This window comes from Musa acuminata, chromosome BXJ1-7, assembly GCF_036884655.1.
Source record: "Musa acuminata AAA Group cultivar baxijiao chromosome BXJ1-7, Cavendish_Baxijiao_AAA, whole genome shotgun sequence".
Classification (NCBI taxonomy): domain Eukaryota; kingdom Viridiplantae; phylum Streptophyta; class Magnoliopsida; order Zingiberales; family Musaceae; genus Musa; species Musa acuminata.
The window spans coordinates 2,260,458-2,281,633 of NC_088333.1; the positions used below are offsets into that span (position 1 = coordinate 2,260,458).

At 36.1% G+C, this 21,176-nt stretch overlaps 1 protein-coding gene across 4 annotated transcripts; it reads left to right on the top strand.

Moving 5' to 3' along the window:
* The first annotated feature begins 5,068 nt into the window (after nt 1–5,068).
* On the top strand, nt 5,069–20,220 carry LOC135678174 (uncharacterized). Of its 4 annotated transcripts, none has more exons than XM_065190666.1 (11): nt 5,069–5,464; nt 5,953–6,015; nt 6,772–6,842; nt 12,347–13,180; nt 13,799–13,889; nt 13,958–14,023; nt 14,118–14,966; nt 15,064–17,364; nt 17,453–17,526; nt 19,390–19,537; nt 19,689–20,220. In XM_065190666.1, exons 1-11 carry the CDS (start codon nt 5,389–5,391, stop codon nt 19,976–19,978), a joined length of 4,863 nt encoding a protein of 1,620 aa, XP_065046738.1. In that variant the 5' UTR covers nt 5,069–5,388; the 3' UTR covers nt 19,979–20,220. The 4 variants fall into 4 exon arrangements, with proteins under 4 accessions (XP_065046738.1, XP_065046739.1, XP_065046737.1 ...); XM_065190665.1 differs by having other exon boundaries at nt 5,070–5,464; nt 19,680–20,220; XM_065190664.1 differs by having other exon boundaries at nt 5,070–5,464; nt 17,453–17,525; nt 19,392–19,537; nt 19,677–20,220.
* Nucleotides 20,221–21,176: the final 956 nt, after the last annotated feature.

Consider the following 21,176-nt stretch of genomic DNA (forward strand, 5'->3'; position numbering starts at 1 on the left):
AATTATATTCAAACAATTTATTAACAACAATATATTATGATACATCGGATCAAACATTTGAAACCGGCATACATCGAGATAATGGTTTCCTAAGACGACTGGGATTTGTTAGAGCTCTTCCTCCAACTCCGAGTAGGAATTGCTTGGCGGAGGTCAGCGGCGGTCTGCAGATCGCTTCCGACTGTCATGCCAGTTGAATCCCAAAATAGCAGTAGAAATCAATAATAATAATAATAATAATTGAATTATTATTATTATTATCACACACAAACAGTTCTCCAAGCCGAACAGCACAAAAACAGAGTCAATAAATTGTCGATTGACGATGCGTTGCATCTGCCCGCTATTACAGTCCCGATATCGAAGAAGACGTAGTTATTCCTGTCCTCGGCCACTCTTCGCTTGACGGTGAGCAACCGATGACAACATACATGTACACTTGGTATCACCGAGTATCTATCTGAATCCTCTCGACCCATCTCTTCGCTGGTCACGATCGAGCGACCTTCTTCAGTTTGGTAGCAGGTGGATGCAAGGCGACGGCTCCAAGTTTAGTACTCCAGGTGGATGAAAGCTCATCAATCGATGGGCACATTTCCTGTTTCCATGTATGAAGCGGATTAGGACTAAACGTGTAAGCATCAGAAGTAAAATCTAGACTCTGAAGCCGGTCATCGGCACTTACCGCAACCGTTGCATCGAGTAGCCTGTGTGATGCCTGAGCGTTTCGAGTCCAAAGAGGAGACCATTTGAGGGTGTACCTCGCTGCATAAACGGCAGAGGCAGCGGCCAAGAAGAAGGCCATGTTCTCCAGCTGGATTGTTTACTCGAGGTCAGTACAAAGATCGATCGACAACATCGGAGACAAAGCGAAGTGACATAAACAAGACTGGGCACCTCCTTATCGGACATGGCTGCTTTCACGGAAGCGCACGAGAAATACATACTGCGTGGGAACAGACAGGTTCCATCCGAGTGCCTTCACGATTGCCTTCTCTTTGGCCAGTATCTGCTCCTTGGTATATACATGATATGATACTTCACCGCAGTCTACGTTCCGAACACAAGGCACGATCACCATGCAAGTTTCTCGGCTCATCATGAGAGGGAAAGGAAGTAAAAGAACCCGAGTTCGAAGACAGCTTATATGTACCTTCCGAGGCGTCGGCTCTTCATACTCGGACGTAATGAGCAGAGCGCTCACTCCCACGAGAAGTAATTCCGTCCCCAACACTCTCTCCTTCGATAGGTACCGATCGAGTATCTGAAACGTGAGATACAAAGTCTCGGGCAGTAGTCCATAGTTGTGGTGCACTTCAATCAGCCTATCAGCCACGATAGATCTCTTTTTCTCATTGATATCAACTTGGAAGTCCATATACTCACAAGGCCTTCCCTCTTCCTGTGCTTACAGAATCGATAAATCTCTATCGGCAGCCAAGATCGGTGGCACAATTGAGCCTGATAGAAGTTTAGATGGAGGAACTCCGTGCCTCGGCATCTCTGAATGAATGTACTTGACAATATACTTTAACGCACCAAATATTGTCAAGAACATTCACCTTGGATATCGTCAGAGCAGGAGGACTCCACTGGTCCTTTAGTGCACTAAAAGAAATTAATGAACTGGGAAATTAGAAGCATGATCAAGTACATTCACCTTGGATATTGTCGGACTCCACTGCTCCTTTAGGATGTCAAGGCAGATGCTTCCGTTACTGTCTATCCTCTGTTCTCTGATTATTTTCTTATAATTCTCATTGTTCCCTACACGTGTCTTCTTGTTGATGAATACAAATAAGAACTAAAATTGAAACATGAAAGAAAACAAAAATGATGTACGAAGATTATGCATGCATTCACCTTATTTTGTGGAATCTAATATATTCTACCGTGATTCTGTATATTTTAGTAGGATTCTCAATTTGGATGTATATCGACTGTATCGGGCGGTACGTATTGATCCGAGAGGGTACCGGTACGTGGACCGTCCTCCATCGGGTAGTATTGATTGATATCGAGGCGTACCGATCGATACCACCTTGGATTTTTATCGTTACCAAGACATATCGATCGATATATTTTGACATAATAGGTAAAAATATTTTTAAAGTTTTAGGATATACCATTGGTACGCCCTAACGTACCGACGGTATATACCAGTACGTACCGTATCGAGCTAGTACATCGATATCGTTTTAATACATCGATATGGACTAGTATTCAAAACCTTACATTTTAGTACCATGCTTGATCAATTTACCAACTCAATGGGACAAGTATAAACTCTTGAACAAACTTACCTTAATTAGTGAAATTGAATGGTTGAGATGGTGTATATGTGAATAATTTGAGTTGCTTATTATTAACAATATGAGTTAACATTTGAGTGACAAATGGCTGAATCCAATACGTCTATATCAATTAAGATTTTTTTAATAATTGTAGAACAGAAAATATTTGAATATTTGCTTTTGATAAGTTATATATATATATATATATATATATATATATATATATATATATATATATATATTCATTGTATCAAAAATGTAAAAATGTTGAGTCTTGATACCACTTTTATGGTTGGGATGGAGAGAAGACTATAAAAACTAAAAGAAAATATTTAAATAAATAAATAAATAATATATTAAAAATTTGATATAAGATATAATATAGTTCGACGATTATGAAGAATTATTCGTTAGTATATGAGAAAAATAAATACAAGAAATCACTCTTTATTTAACTCAACCTAAAGAACTTTTATCTCAACCTTCTTACAAAATCATAAAAAAACATTCTCCCTAAGCACCAAATTATAGTACATAACATATCTTTCTCTATCTTATCCCTCTCACTAAAATCCTAAAATTATACGAACAAATCTTAATTCTCTAATGACTCTTCCTATTTGAATCCCTAATATAAATCATAATATTCTAAGGAGTTTGAATATAATTAGAATCCTAATCTACCAAGGAGTTAGGATCTAATTAGGACTCTTATAGTAAATTAAAAATAATTAGAATTCTTAAAATATTTATAAATACTTATTACTTTGTCATCGTTCTTTCTCGATGAGTGGAAGGCTTATGTATAGCGTCTAGGTGTTAGGGAGGGGGGGTGTTTATAGGACGAAGAAAGAGACGTTAAACATAGGGCTTCGAACGACCACAATAGTTGAATCTTATCGATCAATACTAATAATAATAATAATAATTAAAATTATTTTATATTGAACTAATAATCTGTAACCAAAATGTATATCCAAACAATTCATTAACAATAACACATTATGATTTATTGGATCAAATCAATTAATTTTGAAAATTATAAAAAATCATAAATAGAAGAACATTAGAAAAATTACTATATGAAAATATATATATTTTTGGTTTTCTTTCATGTTTCAATTTTAGTTCTTATTTGCATTCATCAACAAGAAGACACGTGTAGGGAACAATGAGAATTATAAAAAAATAATCAGAGAACAGAGGATAGAAAATATTTGTTACAGTAGGGTGAGTCCATATTTTATAGGAATACAGTTGATGCCAATCATCTTTAATGATGTATGATTATACATGCAATTCACATGTTATTTTGTGGAATCTAATATATTCTCCCGTGAATTTGTATATTTTAACAAGCTTTTCAATTTGATATGTACCGCCCGTATGGTATATACCGATCCGAGATGATATCGATATGTGAACCATCCTTTATCATATAGTACAAATGTTTTGACCGATACTGAGATGTATCGATCGATACCAAGATGTACCGATCGGTACCATCTAGGATTTCAATCATTAGGCATATCAATCGGTATGTTCTAATGTGGTAGGTAAAAATATTTTTAAAGTTTTAGGGTGTACTATTGGTATGCCGTAGCGTACCGATGGTATATACTAACACATACCGTATCGAGATCAACTCGATACGTCGATATGGATCGGTATTCAAAACCTTACATTTTAGTACCATGATTGATCAATTTACCAACTCAACGTGACAAGTATAAACTCTCTGGAGTTGGACAAACTTACCTTAATTAGTGAAATTGAATGGTTGAGATGGTGTGTGTGACTAATTTGAGTTGCTTATTATTAACAATATGAATTAACGTTTGAGTGACAAATGGCTTAATCCAATACGTCCATATCAATTAAGATTTTTTTAATAATTGTAGAACAGAAAAGATTTGAAGATTTACTTTTTATAAGTTTTATTTATTTTTATAATTTCATTGTATCAAAAATGTAAAAATGTTGAGCTTTGATGCCACTTTCATGGTTGGGATGGAGAGAACACAATTAAAACTAAAATAAAATATTTAAATCAATAAATAAAAATATATATTAAAAAATTATATAAGATATAATATAATTCGAGAAATCGTATGCATGAAGAATTATCCGTTACTGTATAAGAAAAACAAATACAAAGATATAATTTTGTGAAAAGTATTCTCTCTAAACACCAAATCCATGAACACATAACATATCTTTCTCTATCTTATTCCTCTCACTAAAATCTTAAAATTATAAGAACAAATCTTAATTCTCAGACTCTTCGTATTTGAATCCCTAATATAAATCACAATATCTTAAGGAGTTTGAATCTAATTAGAATTTAAAAATAATTAGGATTCCTAATATACTTATAAATCCTAAAAGAAAATAGTTAGGATTCAAAAAAGAGAAAGAAGATAAAGAAATTAAGATAAAAACAAATAAAACCGAGGATGAGAGATTATTTGGAACAAAGAATAAAAAAAAAATAGTCTACATATGATGTCTATAATTATTCTTACTTACATAATTTTATAAAAGCTTACAAAATTCAAAAATACTAATTAAAATGAGTTTTGATTTTTTAATTGAGTTATTAAAGCACACGGCTCGGAAACACAATTATCCCAGAAAATTCCGGTTCAACTCCGGTTCGATTATCTAATCACGGTTCAAGCCGGTTCGATTGGCTCATTTTATTTTTATTAATTAGAAAAAAAAGGGAAAAAGAGTCGCCAGGGATCCCAAAATTATAATATGGTTTTCCCTTCGATCTCCATCTCTTTCGCAGCTCTCGCTCGCTCTTTGCGTCTCTCTCTCTCTCGACGATCATTCACTCCCTTGCGCTCATCTGATCACCTGCCCGAACCCTTTTCCTCTCTCGATCTCAATCCTCTCTCCTGCAAACCCTAACCCTAATCCCCCTTCCCGAGTCGTCCCAGGCCCCATCCGTCTCGCCCTTTCCTCGCCCTCCAAATCCCCCATTTCGCCCTCGATTCCCTCGGATTCTTCGGCTTTGTCGCCCCGGAAACCGTAATTCGGTCTCCGCGGCCCCCGATCTGTGCGTCCCGCGTGAACTGGTGCGGTGCAGATGGCTGGTGGCAACTTGGATCTGCCGGAGGACCTCCTCCCCTCGAGGCTGGTGGGCGAGGCTTGGGCCGGGAAAGGTGGTACCTTGATGTTTCGTTTGCTTGTTTGGTTTTTCTGGGATTCTTATTTGGTCATTAGACGGATGGATCTTGGAGGCGGCTTTTAGGGTTTTTCTTTCTTCTTGTCAGATCTCGTGTCTTTTTGATTTCATCATTAGCTATAAGCTTTTCATGATCAAATCGGTCGAAGAGTTGATTATTGTTGCTAAAAATATTCTTAAGAAAACAAGGAAAGAAACATCTGCTTGCAGGAGTAAGCAGTTATACAAAATCTTAAACGATTATGGTTTATTTTGACTTTTCTAGGACCTGATGAATCCGTACTATGCTGTTAACTGCTTTTAGTAACAACAATGGGTTTGATGTTAGAGATGTTATCTCCAACTGTTTGCAGTTGGTGTTACCTTTTCTTCGTGTTTTATATTTTCTTGGTTAATCTGAATCATACAGTAGTTTTTGTTAAGAAAAGGATCTATGTATATTGAATGGATTTTTTCTCTTATCAGATACTCTTGCTGGTGGAAATGGCAAGGAAAAGAATCCTATTGGGTTCCTTGACGAAGGAAAAGGTAAATTTATGTCTGTCTTTTAATAGTGAGTTTGGTACTGGAGTATCTCTGTATGCTCTAGCATCTTGGTGTTTTGTGCTGCTAATGGTGGATGCTCTATTGTCCCAATTATTGTAATTATCATCAATCTGGTCTTGTCGTGGCGAAAGAGCAACTTCCCGTTTGGAGGGTACTTGGTTTCCTGCCTGCACACTATAGAGTTTGCTATAAGAATTACTCGAATTTGTCTGATTGGGCAGAACTCATTTAAGTTCATTATAATTAGGAACTTGTCAATTATTCTTATGAGGTGAAGGTTATGTTTTGCCATGCATTATTTGTCGTTTATCTTCAGAGTCCGGGAGTTTTTGCCAAATTTTAGCATTGACTATGCTATTATGGCCTTTATTGCCTGTTTTCTTTACTTGTCTGATGTTATAGGATACAAAGTTCCATGATTATCTGTATGAGCTGCCACAAGAAATTAGGAGTCCTTTCTGTTTGCAAGTTGGCTCTGCAGCCTTTTTCATATAAATTGCTAGATAGTGTGGATTATAAGGTTGCAACATGCTTTGTTACTGGAGTTCTATGCTTCTGTTGTTCTTATGCTTTCCTTTTCTGAAAAAAGTGATTACAATTTTATTTCCATCATATGCTATTACTTCTTATGGCCACCTTCCTCCCCATACAAGGATCAAAATTTTAGTATGAAATTCTGTTTTTGTGCACCAATTTGTTGATATAATTATAATGACTCATATATGTTGCATTGTGCAGATCAAGCGTCTTCTGAAAATAATATACCTTTGTCTCCTCAGTGGCTTTATGCAAAACCTGGTGACAGCAAGGTTGGTATTTCTACTGTGTTGGCTGTATTAACTTTCCATTTTTCCTATATAATGCTCATTTATTGACTTATTCCATTTAAGCGATTGTCATGATTAGTTCTATCATATACTTTACCCTTAATCATTTTCTTTGCTGGACTAGTGTTTGTTTTGTTCACTTTGTTTCCTTGTGGGATTTTTTAAGTTGATATAATGTAAGCTTGTTGTTTTCAGCAAAATTTGAACTTTATGATATACGGTCAGTTAAATGCCACAAAATTTACCTTGTGGTTTACTTTCAATCACTTGATTCCTTCTTTTTTGTTTATTTTTGTGTAGTAAAATTCAACGTTGCACACATTAAAGGGTGTTAATGCTTAGGTGTATTATGTTCTTTACCCTTATATAATCATTTTTTTTAGCTGGACTGATGTTTGCTTTGTTTCCTTGTGGTATTTTTGAGTTGATGTAGCTTAAGCTTGTTGTTTTCAGCAAGACAGCAACATTTGTACTTTATGATATACAGTTAGTTAAATACTGCAAAATTTTGCTTGTGGTTTATTCTCAATCACTTGATTGCTTCTTTTTGCTTATTTTTATGTAATAAAATTCAATGTCCCACATGTTTAAAGATGTTTCTGTTAACTGCAGCTTCATTCTCTTCTTCATACTTTTAAATATCATTAGAGTTTCCTTGGCATTTGAATGGAAACTTTTTTTTTTAATCTAGTGGGACTTGCTTTGGCATTTAATTCGTCTGTTACCTTACAATTATTATATAGTTTGTTATAGACCATGAGGATTAACTTGTGGACCTGTGAAGCCGATTTTAAGACATCATTGCCCAATTTCAGGTGATGTTGCTAGTTATGAACTTATGATACTTTCCTCAGATTTTAAAATCTGGTTTTTTATCATTCATAATATTACATGATTGAATTTCATATAAACATCAGATGATATGGCAAATGTGTATTTAATAGAAAATAAAATCCTTAATTATCTTGCAATGAAGGTAAATGAATACATCTTAACTTGGGAAATTGATGCAAGTATGAGCAGAACAAATTTTTCTTAGAGAGCAAAGGATGAGACTTGGAATTATTTGGTAAGATTACAAGCTTGACTAATCTCTTAATTAGAGGGAGTGGATAACCATGACTATTGAGCCATAAAGAAAGTGATGGGCAAGGGAGTTAGAAGATTGTAGTAAAGAAGCTAGAGGTTAGAAGCCTAATAAAATATTCAAGAATAAAAAAAGGTTAATCAGTCAGTTGAGCCTGTCACAAGTAGCTTAGGATTAAGCTTTTGGGTGGCTCAATGCAGTTCATCAAAGTTATTGGGGTCAGGTCAATAACAACCTGACCTAACTGATTTTGCCCACAGTGACTTATTAATTAAATTTACTCAATTTTTATCTAATTGCCAATTCTGTAGAAGACTAACTAAACAATCATTTTAGATGCCTAATCTAGCACCATGTTGTCAGAATTACTTTGATACCAAGGTTTATCAAATTAAGTAATTGCTTTACCTTGTGAATTTTGGGTGAATGACTAAATATACTATTTTATATGACATATGGAAGATACCTTTTGCTAGTATATCTTTTTCCCTTTTTTGTTTGACATGCTCCATAACTATTTAACAAGATAATTTATAGTCAATATATATATATATATATATATATATATATATATATATATATATATATATATATATATATATATATATTAATCTTGGCCAACTATTTAGATGATCAATCAGTCTATGAAGTTGCAGACAGAGAAAATTTGTGTTTTTCGAAGATTAATTCTAGAATGTATGAAGGACTGCTACAATAGTATATGAACTAATCTGTTGTCTAATTCACTAACTTCCATAATGAACATATGCCTTGTCCATAATATTTATGGTGAGGCATTTAAGTCTATTATTATGGTTGCCGGTGAGTCTACATATATGAAGGGTGTTCCTGGTTTTCCAATCAACAACCAAGATAAAATTTGTCTTTTACTGAAAGGACATCGATCTTCATCACTTTTTAAGATCCAAGAAGTCTAGGAAGTTTCCAATTTTGCCTTTAAGCATATCGGACTTTCATCTTTGATGAATTATGTGATCGCTGTTTAAACATCTCCCTAGTTCTTCTGCTAAAGGGCTTATTATAGAAAAATATTCAAATTGAGGATGATAGTGCTTTTATTTCTAGTGATATATTTCTTTCTCACCCTACTCTTGGACTGGATTGCCACCATCTGCATTGCTTCTGTTTCGTGTTTGGTTCACTCTCTTTTATCAATATTGGTATCATGATTTTGGAGCTTTGACAATTGTCTGTTTGTTATGTTGCTATCCATTGGCAAATATGTACGAAGTTTTTCAGTATCATCGAAACCTGATATTTGTTAGTAGGTGTTTTTGGGAGATTCCTTTGATTAATTTGTTTATTACATATGCATAACTCCAAATCGATGCGGTCTCTGGTTGCCTTCTGTAGTTTGTTTTCACTTAAGTTGCTAGTGCTTCTTGTTATAATGTTTGAAATGTTTCTGTTTGCTATGGGGTTGATACCTTCAAATAGGGTAGTTGGTGTATGCTACGTGCTGTCCATGTTCGTGTTGGTGGCTTGCTGTAATAATAGGATACTTGTCCCTGCCTTTGACTAATATTCCTTGTTTGTTTGGGTTTTGGGTGATCTTATGTCATAAATACAATCATCAGGAACTGCCAATGGCTCTTAGAGGTCCATCAGCAATTCTGTATGCCATGGGGTACTCTTTAAGGGACTCCAGTGAAACTTGTGACGGGTCATTCTTTGTCCTCGTTTCAATTGTCTTACAGTATATAAATTTTCTTACTGTCCATCTTTCGTATTCCATAAATGCTAAGTTATCCTACTATTTGGTGTACACTAGTTTGCCTGATTCCATATCTAGATTTCTTTGAGTTTTCTTATCATATTGACAAATTTCAGTGCTCGTGACCACCTAAGTTCCCTTTTTAATAGTTACATGGTTTAGAAAAAAAATGATGACAAGCGGTCTCCAACCTAAAACTGTGCCTGAAAAAGCCATCCTATTAAGCCTTATCAGAGGTGCGTGCTGTTCTTGCTCATTAATGTTCTGATGCAGTGTGGCAAAAACAATACTGGCTAGAGGAAAATCAGTTGGTGGTTTAGTCCATTTTGCCTCCTGTGGTATAGCTTATGACTTCGGTATTTTCCTTTTTAATAGTTACATGGTTTAGAGAAAAAAATGATGACAAGCGGTCTCCAACCTAAAACTGTGCCTGAAAAAACATCCTATTAAGCCTAAAAGGAGGTGTGTGCTACTCTTACTCATTAATGTTCTGATGCAGTGTGGCAAACACAATACTGGCCAAAGGAAAATCAGTTGGTGTTTTAGTCCATTTTGCCTCCTGTGGTAGCTTATGACTTGGGTATTCCTATGTCTATGGTACTATATGTTGTGGTGGATTTTTTGGGACTTGTATTATTAGCCTTGTAGAAAGGGTCCTCTTCAGCACTCAAGTGGTAATGACTGCATTTGAGAACATATTTGTATTTTTAATATGCAGTTGAAAAAAGAGGTTTGAGTAAATGTGTAGTTGTGGAATGTTTTAAGTGTTTGATAAACAATAGATGAAAATTATATTTTAAATATTTATTGATGTAAGTGTTGTTTGATAAAATTGTATTCCAAAAGTCTATTAAATATTTTGTGATAAATCTATCATTCTAATATTTTAAATATTTATTTAAAAGTAAATATATATATATTTTTATTTAAATTAATAAGTAAACAAATAAAAATAAAATAAATGAATGTATGTAATCTTAAAAAAAATTTGTATGATCCAAATAAATAATATATAAAAAAGAAAATGATATAAATAAATATAGAATATTTTTTAAAAATAAATAAATAAAATTTTACTTTATAGAAAATATAAACCATGTTGGTTTCTCACTAAATCATTTTGCCAATCTTGTAATTTTAGATAAAGTCAAAGGGTACTTTCAGAATTTGAAAAATTACATTAGAATCTCGCAAATGTTGAAATACTAATGTTACACTGAGGTAGTATCAGCATTTGAGCATTTTAAATACAACACTCAGACCATATGCGATTTGTAAAAAAATTACTCAATACTAATTCACATTTGTAATGTGCATTGGGCCCTCAATGTGGGCCCAATGCACATTTCAAATGTATTTCTAAACGTACCCAATGTTTTGGGTGGTGAATTTTTTTAAGAATTGCAGCAATACTTTTCATAGATTTCTTGGTCATGCTTAACATATCCTCTTTGTATGTCCAATCTGATGACTGATTGGTTTTGAAAATCTTTAACTACTTGGTAGCAGGAATTTTTTTAGGCGGGTAGCTTGATGCTACGTTCTGTTAGTAATAATTGTTCATACTATCATGGGGTTTTTTGAGTAATAGGAATTTATCTATTTTTAGTTGAAAAAGTCTTTGATGTACGGGTAATTATTGGTAGTCTTTACTGCTGTAGGAGATTTTAGTTTTTTCTAGAACTATGAACTAAGCATGAGATGGCAAACTTCTGATGAAATATCCACAAAATGGATTTGGAGAAAATTTTGATTTCCTGATTATGAGATAACCATTACACTGCATTTTCTTTGTGTGCTGTAACAGTTATTAAATTAAATATGGTTCCTTCTGTCCATGAAAGCTTGTTGATGGAATATTATTCATAAACAGGAAATAGACGTGTGAATCATCTTTTACTTGTGATTCTTTGAATTAAAAGGGGACCATTATCCATGCAATTAATTATTCCATTTTACCATGTTTGTCAATGGACTCTGCTTGTGCTAGTGGATGTTAAGTTCTACTAATTGAGTTCTTTAAATAAGTTGCCCAGTTTATAGTCGATTAGCATTTAAAGTTGGATATACTTGTCTTAAGAATAGTTAAGTGGTGATTTTGATAAGACAACTCACTCAATCTTTAATAACCTATGTACAATCTTAGAAGGCGCGATGCTCTTAAAAAATTAGTGATATTGCACTATGGTAACATAGTTACTTTCCAGTGGATGGTTGATTCCCATGAGGTTGCATCTTCTAATCATGTGCCATGTGATTATTCCAAAGCACATGTTGCTATCAACAAATTGCAAAATGTAACATAGTGCACCATGCATAATATTTATTATCTATGTTTTATTTGTGCATCACTCATGATTTTTCTGTAACCATGTCAATGACTGTATCTAGATTCTAGCACATGCATATGAATTGGAAAGGATTGTTGGATACTTAAGTGGCTTGTAGAGGACCATGTAACATGTCAATTATGGTTGTTCTAAACAATTTTACTTAGTAGTGTTTTACCATATTTGATTACAACACCCTTGACTTGTAAATGTAACTCTTTGTAATAAAATGTCTCATGAATAGTGTTGGCATTCAATTTAATTAATGTTTGTAAATTCTCCAAATTTTGTTATATTTGCTTAGCATTCTGACCTTCGTGCATATTTGTGACAGGACACTAGGCCAACAAGTTTTGCACCATCTGCAACCTTGCCTGATTCTGTTCAGAAAGACATGTGGCCACCGGAGAAAAAAGAATGGAGAAGGAACGTCATTGATCTTGAAAGCAATCGCCGATGGCGTGAAGAGGAGAGGGAAACTAGCTTGCTCAGTAGGAGAGAACGTAAAAAGGAAGGGGATCGAGAAACTGAGTACCGTAAAAATGACCGTCATCCTGACAATATCTCTTTGAGAGAAGCTGCTGATATGAAGACTTTATCTTCATCTGATAGGTTGCATGAAGTTCCTAATCGTAGTGCAGGAAATGAAAACCGCCGCGATAGCAAGTGGTCATCTAGGTGGGGTCCCGAGGACAAAGAGAAGGAACCTTGGACAGAAAGGAAAGTGGATGTTGAGAAAGAAGCTTCTCACTCTGAGAAGCAGTTTTTTCTTGCTAGCCTCCGTCCAGTATCTGGATCTGATTCTCGTGATAAATGGAGACCTCGCCATCGCCAGGAAATTCATTCTGGTGGCTCTTCAATGCTCCGTGCTGCTCCGGGATTTGGGGGCGTTGAGGTCCCCCCTGTGCCTTTTGCCTCTGGTAGGGGTAGATCAAAATCTGTTTCAGGATTACAATTTGGCAGGCCATCTGCAGCTGGCCCTATTGGTGCATGGCCAGTAAATAAAGCAAACTTTCAGTATCCTAGGGGAAAACTTCTTGATATCTATAGGAACCAAAAGATGCCAGTCGTTGATGCTACCTCTGAGAGCTTTGAGGAAGTTCCTCCAATAACAGTATCTAGCTCCATAACTCCTTTGGCGTTTGTCACACCTGATGCAGAGGAAGAGGTAAACTGAATTGTTATCACCAACTACATCATTGTATTCCCTATTGGCATTTGCATCTAAGGATCAGCCCTCTGTTTTGCGCATATAGAAGAGATTACATGAAAACTGACTTAGATACTCATGTAGTAAAAAATTATTTGTTTTATTTAGTGTGGAAGTATTTTGATTTGGAACTTTGTGGAAATAGTTTGATCTTGGGAAGTAGAACTTAGGCATTCTTGCATGTTGGATGGTGATTTTGATACACATATATATTACTTGGATATGCTTATCTGTTGAGATCTGTCTGTTTTTGCATGCTGTAATTAATGATTTGAAGAAAGACACTGTGAAGTGATGGCTTGTGAACTATGATCTAACAGTGGCAAACGATGCATACTACAGTTACCGAAGTTATTCAGTGTCATGTAACCAACACTAGGAGCACAGAGCATGCCTGCATTGTCATGTCCTGCACAAGCATTAATTTTGTTTGGAAAATGTGCTCCATACAGATTTTATTTCCAATTGTTCTTCATGGTCTTAGATATTAAATTGCATTGTTAATGTCTCTTTTCTTTTGTTGGAGATAATCTTTATGGTGGACTTATATATAATTTAAAAATGGTTGTCTAAAAGGTTGTTCTGAAAGATATTTGGAAGGGAGAAGTCACAAGCAGTGAAGTGAGCTTAAATCGGGAAAGGATGCCAAGAGTTAAAGAGGAGATAGGTGAGCAACTTGTCATAATACTGATTTAATCTGAATACAATTATTGATCTTGTATATCTTTTATGTAGATGATGGTGGCAATACACTAGTTGATAACAAACATGATAAAATGGAATCCGTTGCCACTTTAAAAGGTCAATGAAATATTTGTTTTTTCATATTTTATTAGAAGCTCTATTTTAACTCTTCTTGTTCATTACTAAAAGATGTGTTGATTTTTCATTTCAGAGCTGGAAAGTAAGGATAATATCAACCTTCTGATTAACTTAGTGGGTCCTGATGATCGGGCTCCAAAGGTTGCAGACCATGAAGTTATCCACGATAAACCAGTTTTAGGTGGTAATCTTACCAATTTTGAGATAAATCTTAGTGAGATAGAAGTGGCAAATGTTGATGACCAAACAAGTCACTTGGATATTCCGAAGAATATAAAATTAGGAGAGGGTTCAACTGTTTCCTTTGATGTTAATGCTAAGCTACCTGATGCATCATGTCCTTTATATGATGCTTCTTTTGTTGAGATCTCAAACACCAACAATCATGAAAATCACAAAATTGAAAAAAAGCTTTCAGAACAGGGTACCTTTCCTGAGGAGTTGAGTTTATTTTACCAGGATCCACAAGGAGATATACAAGGTCCATTTTTGGGTGTTGACATTATCTCATGGTTTGAACAAGGTTTCTTTAGTACAGATTTACCTGTGTGCTTATCAGACGCTCCTGATGGCACACCATTTCGGCCACTTGGGGAAGTTATGCCTCACTTGAAGCTAGAGCAACATATTGTCCTGGATCTCCCTTATGGTAACAAGTCCGAACCCTTGGACACTACAAGGGGCAACCTGGAGAATTGTGTTCCCTCTTCCTGTTTTAGCGATTCTTTTCCCACAAATGATCAGCAACGGTTGCTATCTTGGGATACTTTGGATCATCATGTAAAACACAATGTTGTTGAGAGTGAAGCTTCAGTAGATCCTAACAAAGCTTGGTTATCTTTTTCCAATTCAGAAACACCACTAGGTACAACTGGTCTTGAAGAAAAAATCTTCCATGATTTTACTGGTCAAGATACAGAAGGTTTGTCTAATTAAAACTGTTTGTTTTTGTTTTGGTTTCCTTTTCCTAATGCCTATATTGAATTTATAGTTGCTGAGTAATTTTTTTGTGTTTGCAGTTGTATTGTATAAGGGTAGGCCTGTGGGGGACATGGAGAAAGGGTCAGGAAAGCTTGTTAATGAGAACATTGCTCTATCAAGATCCACCAGTGGTAATCATTTTTTGATGACAGAAACAGGAAATAGTAGTTTTGCCAGTCATAACATTCCTAGAGATAATGACTTAAATTCTCTTGGATTGTTGTGGTCTGAGCTAGAAGGAACTCACCGGAAGCTTCCCCTTTCATCAACTGTTCCAGGCTCCACTGAGAAGTTGATTGACAATCATGATTCTGCTCGAAATGCCTTTCTGTTTAGCCACAATCCAGAACAGTTCAATTCAATAAGTGACTTCCCCATCACGAATGAACCATGGGCCAACAATTATAGGAGCAAGGGTTCAAACATAATTCATGATAACTTTGATGCAAATAACTTGTCACGGTTTGAAGCTGAGTCAAACCAATTTAGTTTAGAAAGGCAACTGCTCTTACAACAATTGGAAAAGCAGCAACTTCAGCAGCAACGCTTATTGTCCCCTCAAAATGTCGAGTTCGCTGGAACATTATTGGATCAGGTGCGTGACCCAATGCAGCAGCATCACCTTGTTAATCAACAACCTAGGGAGGATCTAGAGAGGATCCTGAAATTTCAGTTTGAGCAGCAGAGGTATCTCGATCAGTTGAAGCAGCAGCATCAAATGCACCAGAGACACCAACAACTGCATGAGCATCAGATGCAATTACTGCATCGTCTTCAACATCATGAACCACAACGACAGCAACAACTACAGAAGCAGATTCATCTTGAACATTTGCTGCATCGACAATTACTTGAACCTGGTTCTGGAGCATCAAACATCGATTCTCATGTGATGAATATGTATGACCAGGTTCTTCTTAGGCAGCGTCTCTTGAGTGAGTCCCAACAACAGTCTCATAACCTTTCACTGCATCATGACTCAGCATCCGAGCAATTTTTGGAAGCAAATTTTCTGCAGAACTTCCAACGTCAAAATCAAAATGATCTGTTGGATGTTCTATCTCATTCCAAGCGGGGACAGGTTCCTACTTTAGAACAAAAGTTTCTTTTAGAGCTTCAGCAGGAGCAGCTTCAAGCACGACAACTCTCAAGGCAGCTGTCTGGCATGGAAGAAGAGAGACATGTAGGGGGGGTTTGGTCTGTTGATGATTCTGGTCAGTTCATCAGAACTGCTGCTGGTCCACACCAGAATTATTCTGCCAGACTTAGCCAATTAGATCTTGTGCAGGCGCAGGCACTCTCATCACTCGAGCAGCCCAGCCATCTTCAGCAGAATTTTTTGTCACATGAGAGAATGCCGCATGATCCTTATGAACGAAGACCACATCCTCTTGATAGGTCAATGCATATGCATGTAGGTGCTCCTGCTCCAAACTTGGATCTTGTAAATGCTGTAGCACGAGCTCAAGGGCTAGATGCTCAGGGACATCTTGATCAGCTGCATACTTTTAATCAGATAGGACAAATTCCTTCTAGTGTTCGTTCCCATCAGATTCGTATTTCTGAGGAGTTCACTGTTCCACACTTGGATGCAAGAGAGAGGCACTGGTCTGAGGCAAGTAGGCAGCGATCATCTGACTTGATGGAATCCCATCTGAAGCAGTTACAAATAGAAGCAGCAAAGCAAAGAAGCACCAATCTGAGCCTTCCTGGTGAGAACCTAAATGCATGGGCCTCATCTCTTGGAAATGATGGAAGCTCAGAACATGGATTGAGAGACTTGCTTTTTCATGAAAATTTTCAATCTCAACAGCCAACAGGATTGGCAGTTGGTACTCCTACATCATCCTATGAGCTGAGGGATTCTTGGATCTATTCCCGTCCTAGTTCAGAAAATCCCTTTAATCTCAGCTCAGAGAGAGGAGGTTTGAGTAGTTCTTTTTCAGAGAGTTCATTTTTTGCTGATGTAGGACAGCCGACAAAGGAGCAACTATCAAACAAAAATATGGAAGATGATGCTAGTAACTTTGAAAGCGGCAGATCAACTTTGAGATCTGGTTCTGCAAGATCATTTGAACAGAAACAATTCCCGGCAGATATAGATATAATCGAAAAAGAAAAGTTTGTGAATTCTATTGGTGGTAGTTCTTCATTAAAAAGATTAGATATCTCCAACCTGATGGAGGGGGCGAGAGGGAAGTCACTGGGTCCAAGAGGTAGTTCCGGGACTCGATTAGCTATGGACATGCAGGAGAGTGGGGTTAAGCAAGCAGCAGGTGGAGGTCATGAAATGGTTAACATTGACAAATCTTTTAGGCACGATTCATCTGGAAAGGCTGGTAATTTGATCAAAACAATTTTCCTCTTTCTGAGTTAACTGCTTGTATTCTTTGGTGATTCATATAACTATTATCTGAATTCCTGCAGGGGGAGGTTTAACCTTTTTTAATTATGAAATGACACTTGATAGTGTTCATCCTGAAGAGATTGGTAGCAACATGTAAGAAATTCTCTGCTACTATCCAATTTATTAAAATGTATGACTACTGAGATGAACGGCTTTCTTTTCTATAAAGTAATTAGAATTTTATGTTGGATTTATTTTTCTGTTTAACTAAGTGCCTCATATTTGATTTCTTTTTTAATTAACCATTTATCATCAAAATATTCTTCATCTGGACATGGAGTAATTTATAATTGATTGTCAGTGTGCCTGAATTTGTTTTAAATTTCAATGGCTTGTTTATCATTTCTAGTAATCTATGCTAATTTATGTGTGTGCATATGCATGCACACGTGGACTACAGTAACCTACTGTTCTTGGTCTTGTCAAAGAGTGATGCTGCCAGTTTGAGCTTGCTGTTCGGTGATTCAGACCTTCTGAAAAAGTTCTGTTACTAGCATATTTACCTCAGCTTTGAACAATTTATACTTGATTTCGAAGCTTGAGCCTCGAGGATCGCATTTTCTGTAGGAACTGATTTTAGATCTGGAGGCCCAAAACTAATTTTGGATTGGTAGGATTGATGCCTCAATCCTGCCAAGATTCTAATACCTACATCTTTTTGTGTGTTATGCATGTACATGTATGTGTATGAATAAATGAAGACATATACTTGTGCTCATACATATGGATACAAGTGTATGTATGTAGACATAATATTGATGCTACTAAATGAAACCAGTCTAGCACTGTCCTTGGACTGATCTTCTACAGGTTAGCTTCATGGCTCATCTTCTTAGTTCTTGTTGTCTTATAAGCCAACCTCTTATGGCTTGGCTTCTTCTCTTCCTCCTCTAGAAATGATTTGGCCTGCATTAAATCAGAAGTAAGGATTTATTGCTTGGTTTTCTCTTTTGCGTCCGCTTGAGTATATTTATTTCCTTTCTTTTCATTTAATGGAATGAGGATGGCACTATCTATAAGCTGACCTCTAATGCTTTGACAATTTTTGTTCAAGCTTGGACTTGTTTATTACATTTCCTTCTGAGGTGATGTCTTCGTAAGTCAACCCTTGTGGTTTGGCTTCTTCGCAAGTTAACATGGCATTTGGCATTCTTATAATCATATGTGCTGCTGTGCAATCATATATCTTTATGGGTGTATCATGGGCATGGTAAGGTGCTTGGTGTTAGTACCTTGTTGGCATGGCTGCATGGTTATAGCTTTCAGGGGTTGGCATGGCTAGCACAAAAGTTCTACAATTAAAGCAGAAATTAATCCGTTGCTTCAAGTGAAGAACAGAATTTATGTAGTCGACATGTTATTTTTGTCTTCATCAAGTATAGTTTGGATAGTGTCCGAGTACATAATTTTTTATTTCATTATTTTTGTTAAAGTCTGGTTACTTTTGGTGGCTATGTAATTGGTTATTTGATTTCTCATTATTTAGCAATATTTCTTACCTATAAATTTTTTTAGAAGTTTATGAAAGTGTTTTTAAAATCTACTTAAAACAAAATTATTCTTCAAATTGATTTTGGTGATGTTATCCACAATGTAATTAAGTATTTACCGTTGGTGATAGTGTATTTACTGTTTATTAGATTAATGTGTAATGATTTGCCACAAAATCATGTTCTTTTTTTATTAATTGAATACATGATCACCTGTAACTTAAATTGTATCACTTCCATGAGATTCTTTTTCTTATATTACTTTTTTTAAAATTTTTTGCTAAAATGCTGGTTTTGATCTCATTTTCCCTTCTATTATTGATGCATGACCATGTTTAGAGCCTTGCTTGTCCTTGGTTATCCTTTTTTTGTAGTATATGTCGTGAATTTTTGTGCAGACTGTTAAATTTACACTCTTTTTTTGCTCGCTCAATTTTGTTTAAGCTCTGCTCTTTTTCATTTTTTGCAGTTCTGGTGATGTTTTGAAAGGAACCAATAGTTCGTTCTTAGAACATACCCGTGATCCTCATGCTACATCATCCGCAGAACTGCCAGACATGATAGCTTCTCAACCACCAAAGGGAAAGAAACCTACTACTTTTGGGTCGTCTGAGGGTATGCTGTTCTTTCTTCCCCTTTTTTACCTTTTACCTTTTTCACATTGTCTTCAGATTATGGTTTTTGTCTGAAGACTCTGGTTCTTGTTTGCTGTAGATTGATTGACTTATAATTATTTCTATTTTTTTTTAAAAAGAAGACTCTGCAGGTAATCCTGCATCCCAATCTACAGAGACATCAATCTCCAACAAGAAAGACTCCAGATTTCGTCGAACTTCTTCGGGCAGCGATGCTGATGTTATGGAACTTTCATTCAGTGACATGTTGAAGAGCACCAAAAAGCCGATGCCTGAACCTGAGAACCCAGAAGTAGGTTCACTCGGCAAGGCTGCCAAAAAGAAGGGAAAAAAAGGCAGGCAGATCGATCCATCCCTTCTCGGTTTCAAAGTCCATAGCAACCGCATCTTGATGGGTGAGATCCAGCGACCAGACGATTGAGGATTGCACCTCTACCATCGGCAAAATGCTTATCGCTTTTCCATCCGAAGGATGTACAGATCCTCATCCAATTCTTTTCTTTTTTCTTGAATTAATTTTTGTAGTCCTGTCCTCGACAGATGCGTTGTAAAGCAGGGGGGTTCGGATGTTCAGATTTGAAATTTAGCAGAGTCCTCCCTTCATGTGAATACGTGGGGATGTTGGAATAAACATATGTACAGCTCAGTGAAAGCAATTAGTTACTTCCCCCGCCCCCCTCCTTTCCAGCCATGAATAACTTTTTGACTGGCTGGCTCTCTCTGCTTCCGAGTCCATTTGGCTTATTCTGAACAATTGTGTTGATATCTCATCCTTGCACTTGATATACAGTTTGTTTCTTAGATGAATCAAATCTTGGTCATCAATTTGTGATCCGGCTCATGATCTTTTGCTTGCCAGGGTCTCGAGGCACGCTTCTTCTTGCAAGTGGTCAAAGAGAAGGGTGCCTTTGATAACCTTGGACATCCTCCTCGGAGAGCATCACCTGCTACTATTACGACCTTGTAAAAGGGAAGCAAGCATGAGGAGGAAATGAGGTCGGTCGTTCCATAACAGTCAGGTAATTGGGGTTGAAACCTCTGTTTTTGTTGATTGGATTTAACATGTTACTTTTGGTTATTAATTGAAGGAAGCAATCGACTTTTTTCCTCTTTTTGGCCAACTAACACAACATGCGAAGCCTAACATTTAATCTTTACAAGATTAAATACTATAAAAAAGATCTCTAGATATATATATTCTAATTATGAATGGACTAAACTTATTGAACATAAGATACTGCAAATGGTGAGAAGATCCAGATATTCTAACCGTCTTTTATTCATTCTTAATGCCATTAAGAAAAAATTGTATAGTTCTCGAGATGAAGAACATTTGATGAGTTCTTGATGGACAAACGTTAATCCCAAAGCACACCAAATGCAAATGACACGATGATTATTAGCATCGACATCAAGAACAAATTTGCTCTCATTAATTTCATCATGTCATATTAATGACTAAAATAATCCATTTAATAACATTCATTTCCATCGTGTCAAGCGTTAACATTAAACAAAAAGGGTCCCTTAATAATCTGTATATTATTCTTCCTTAAAAATAAATCCCTGACGGAGTCTCGCCTTCCTCACTGCCTAAACGGTTTCCGTTATCGCTCCCC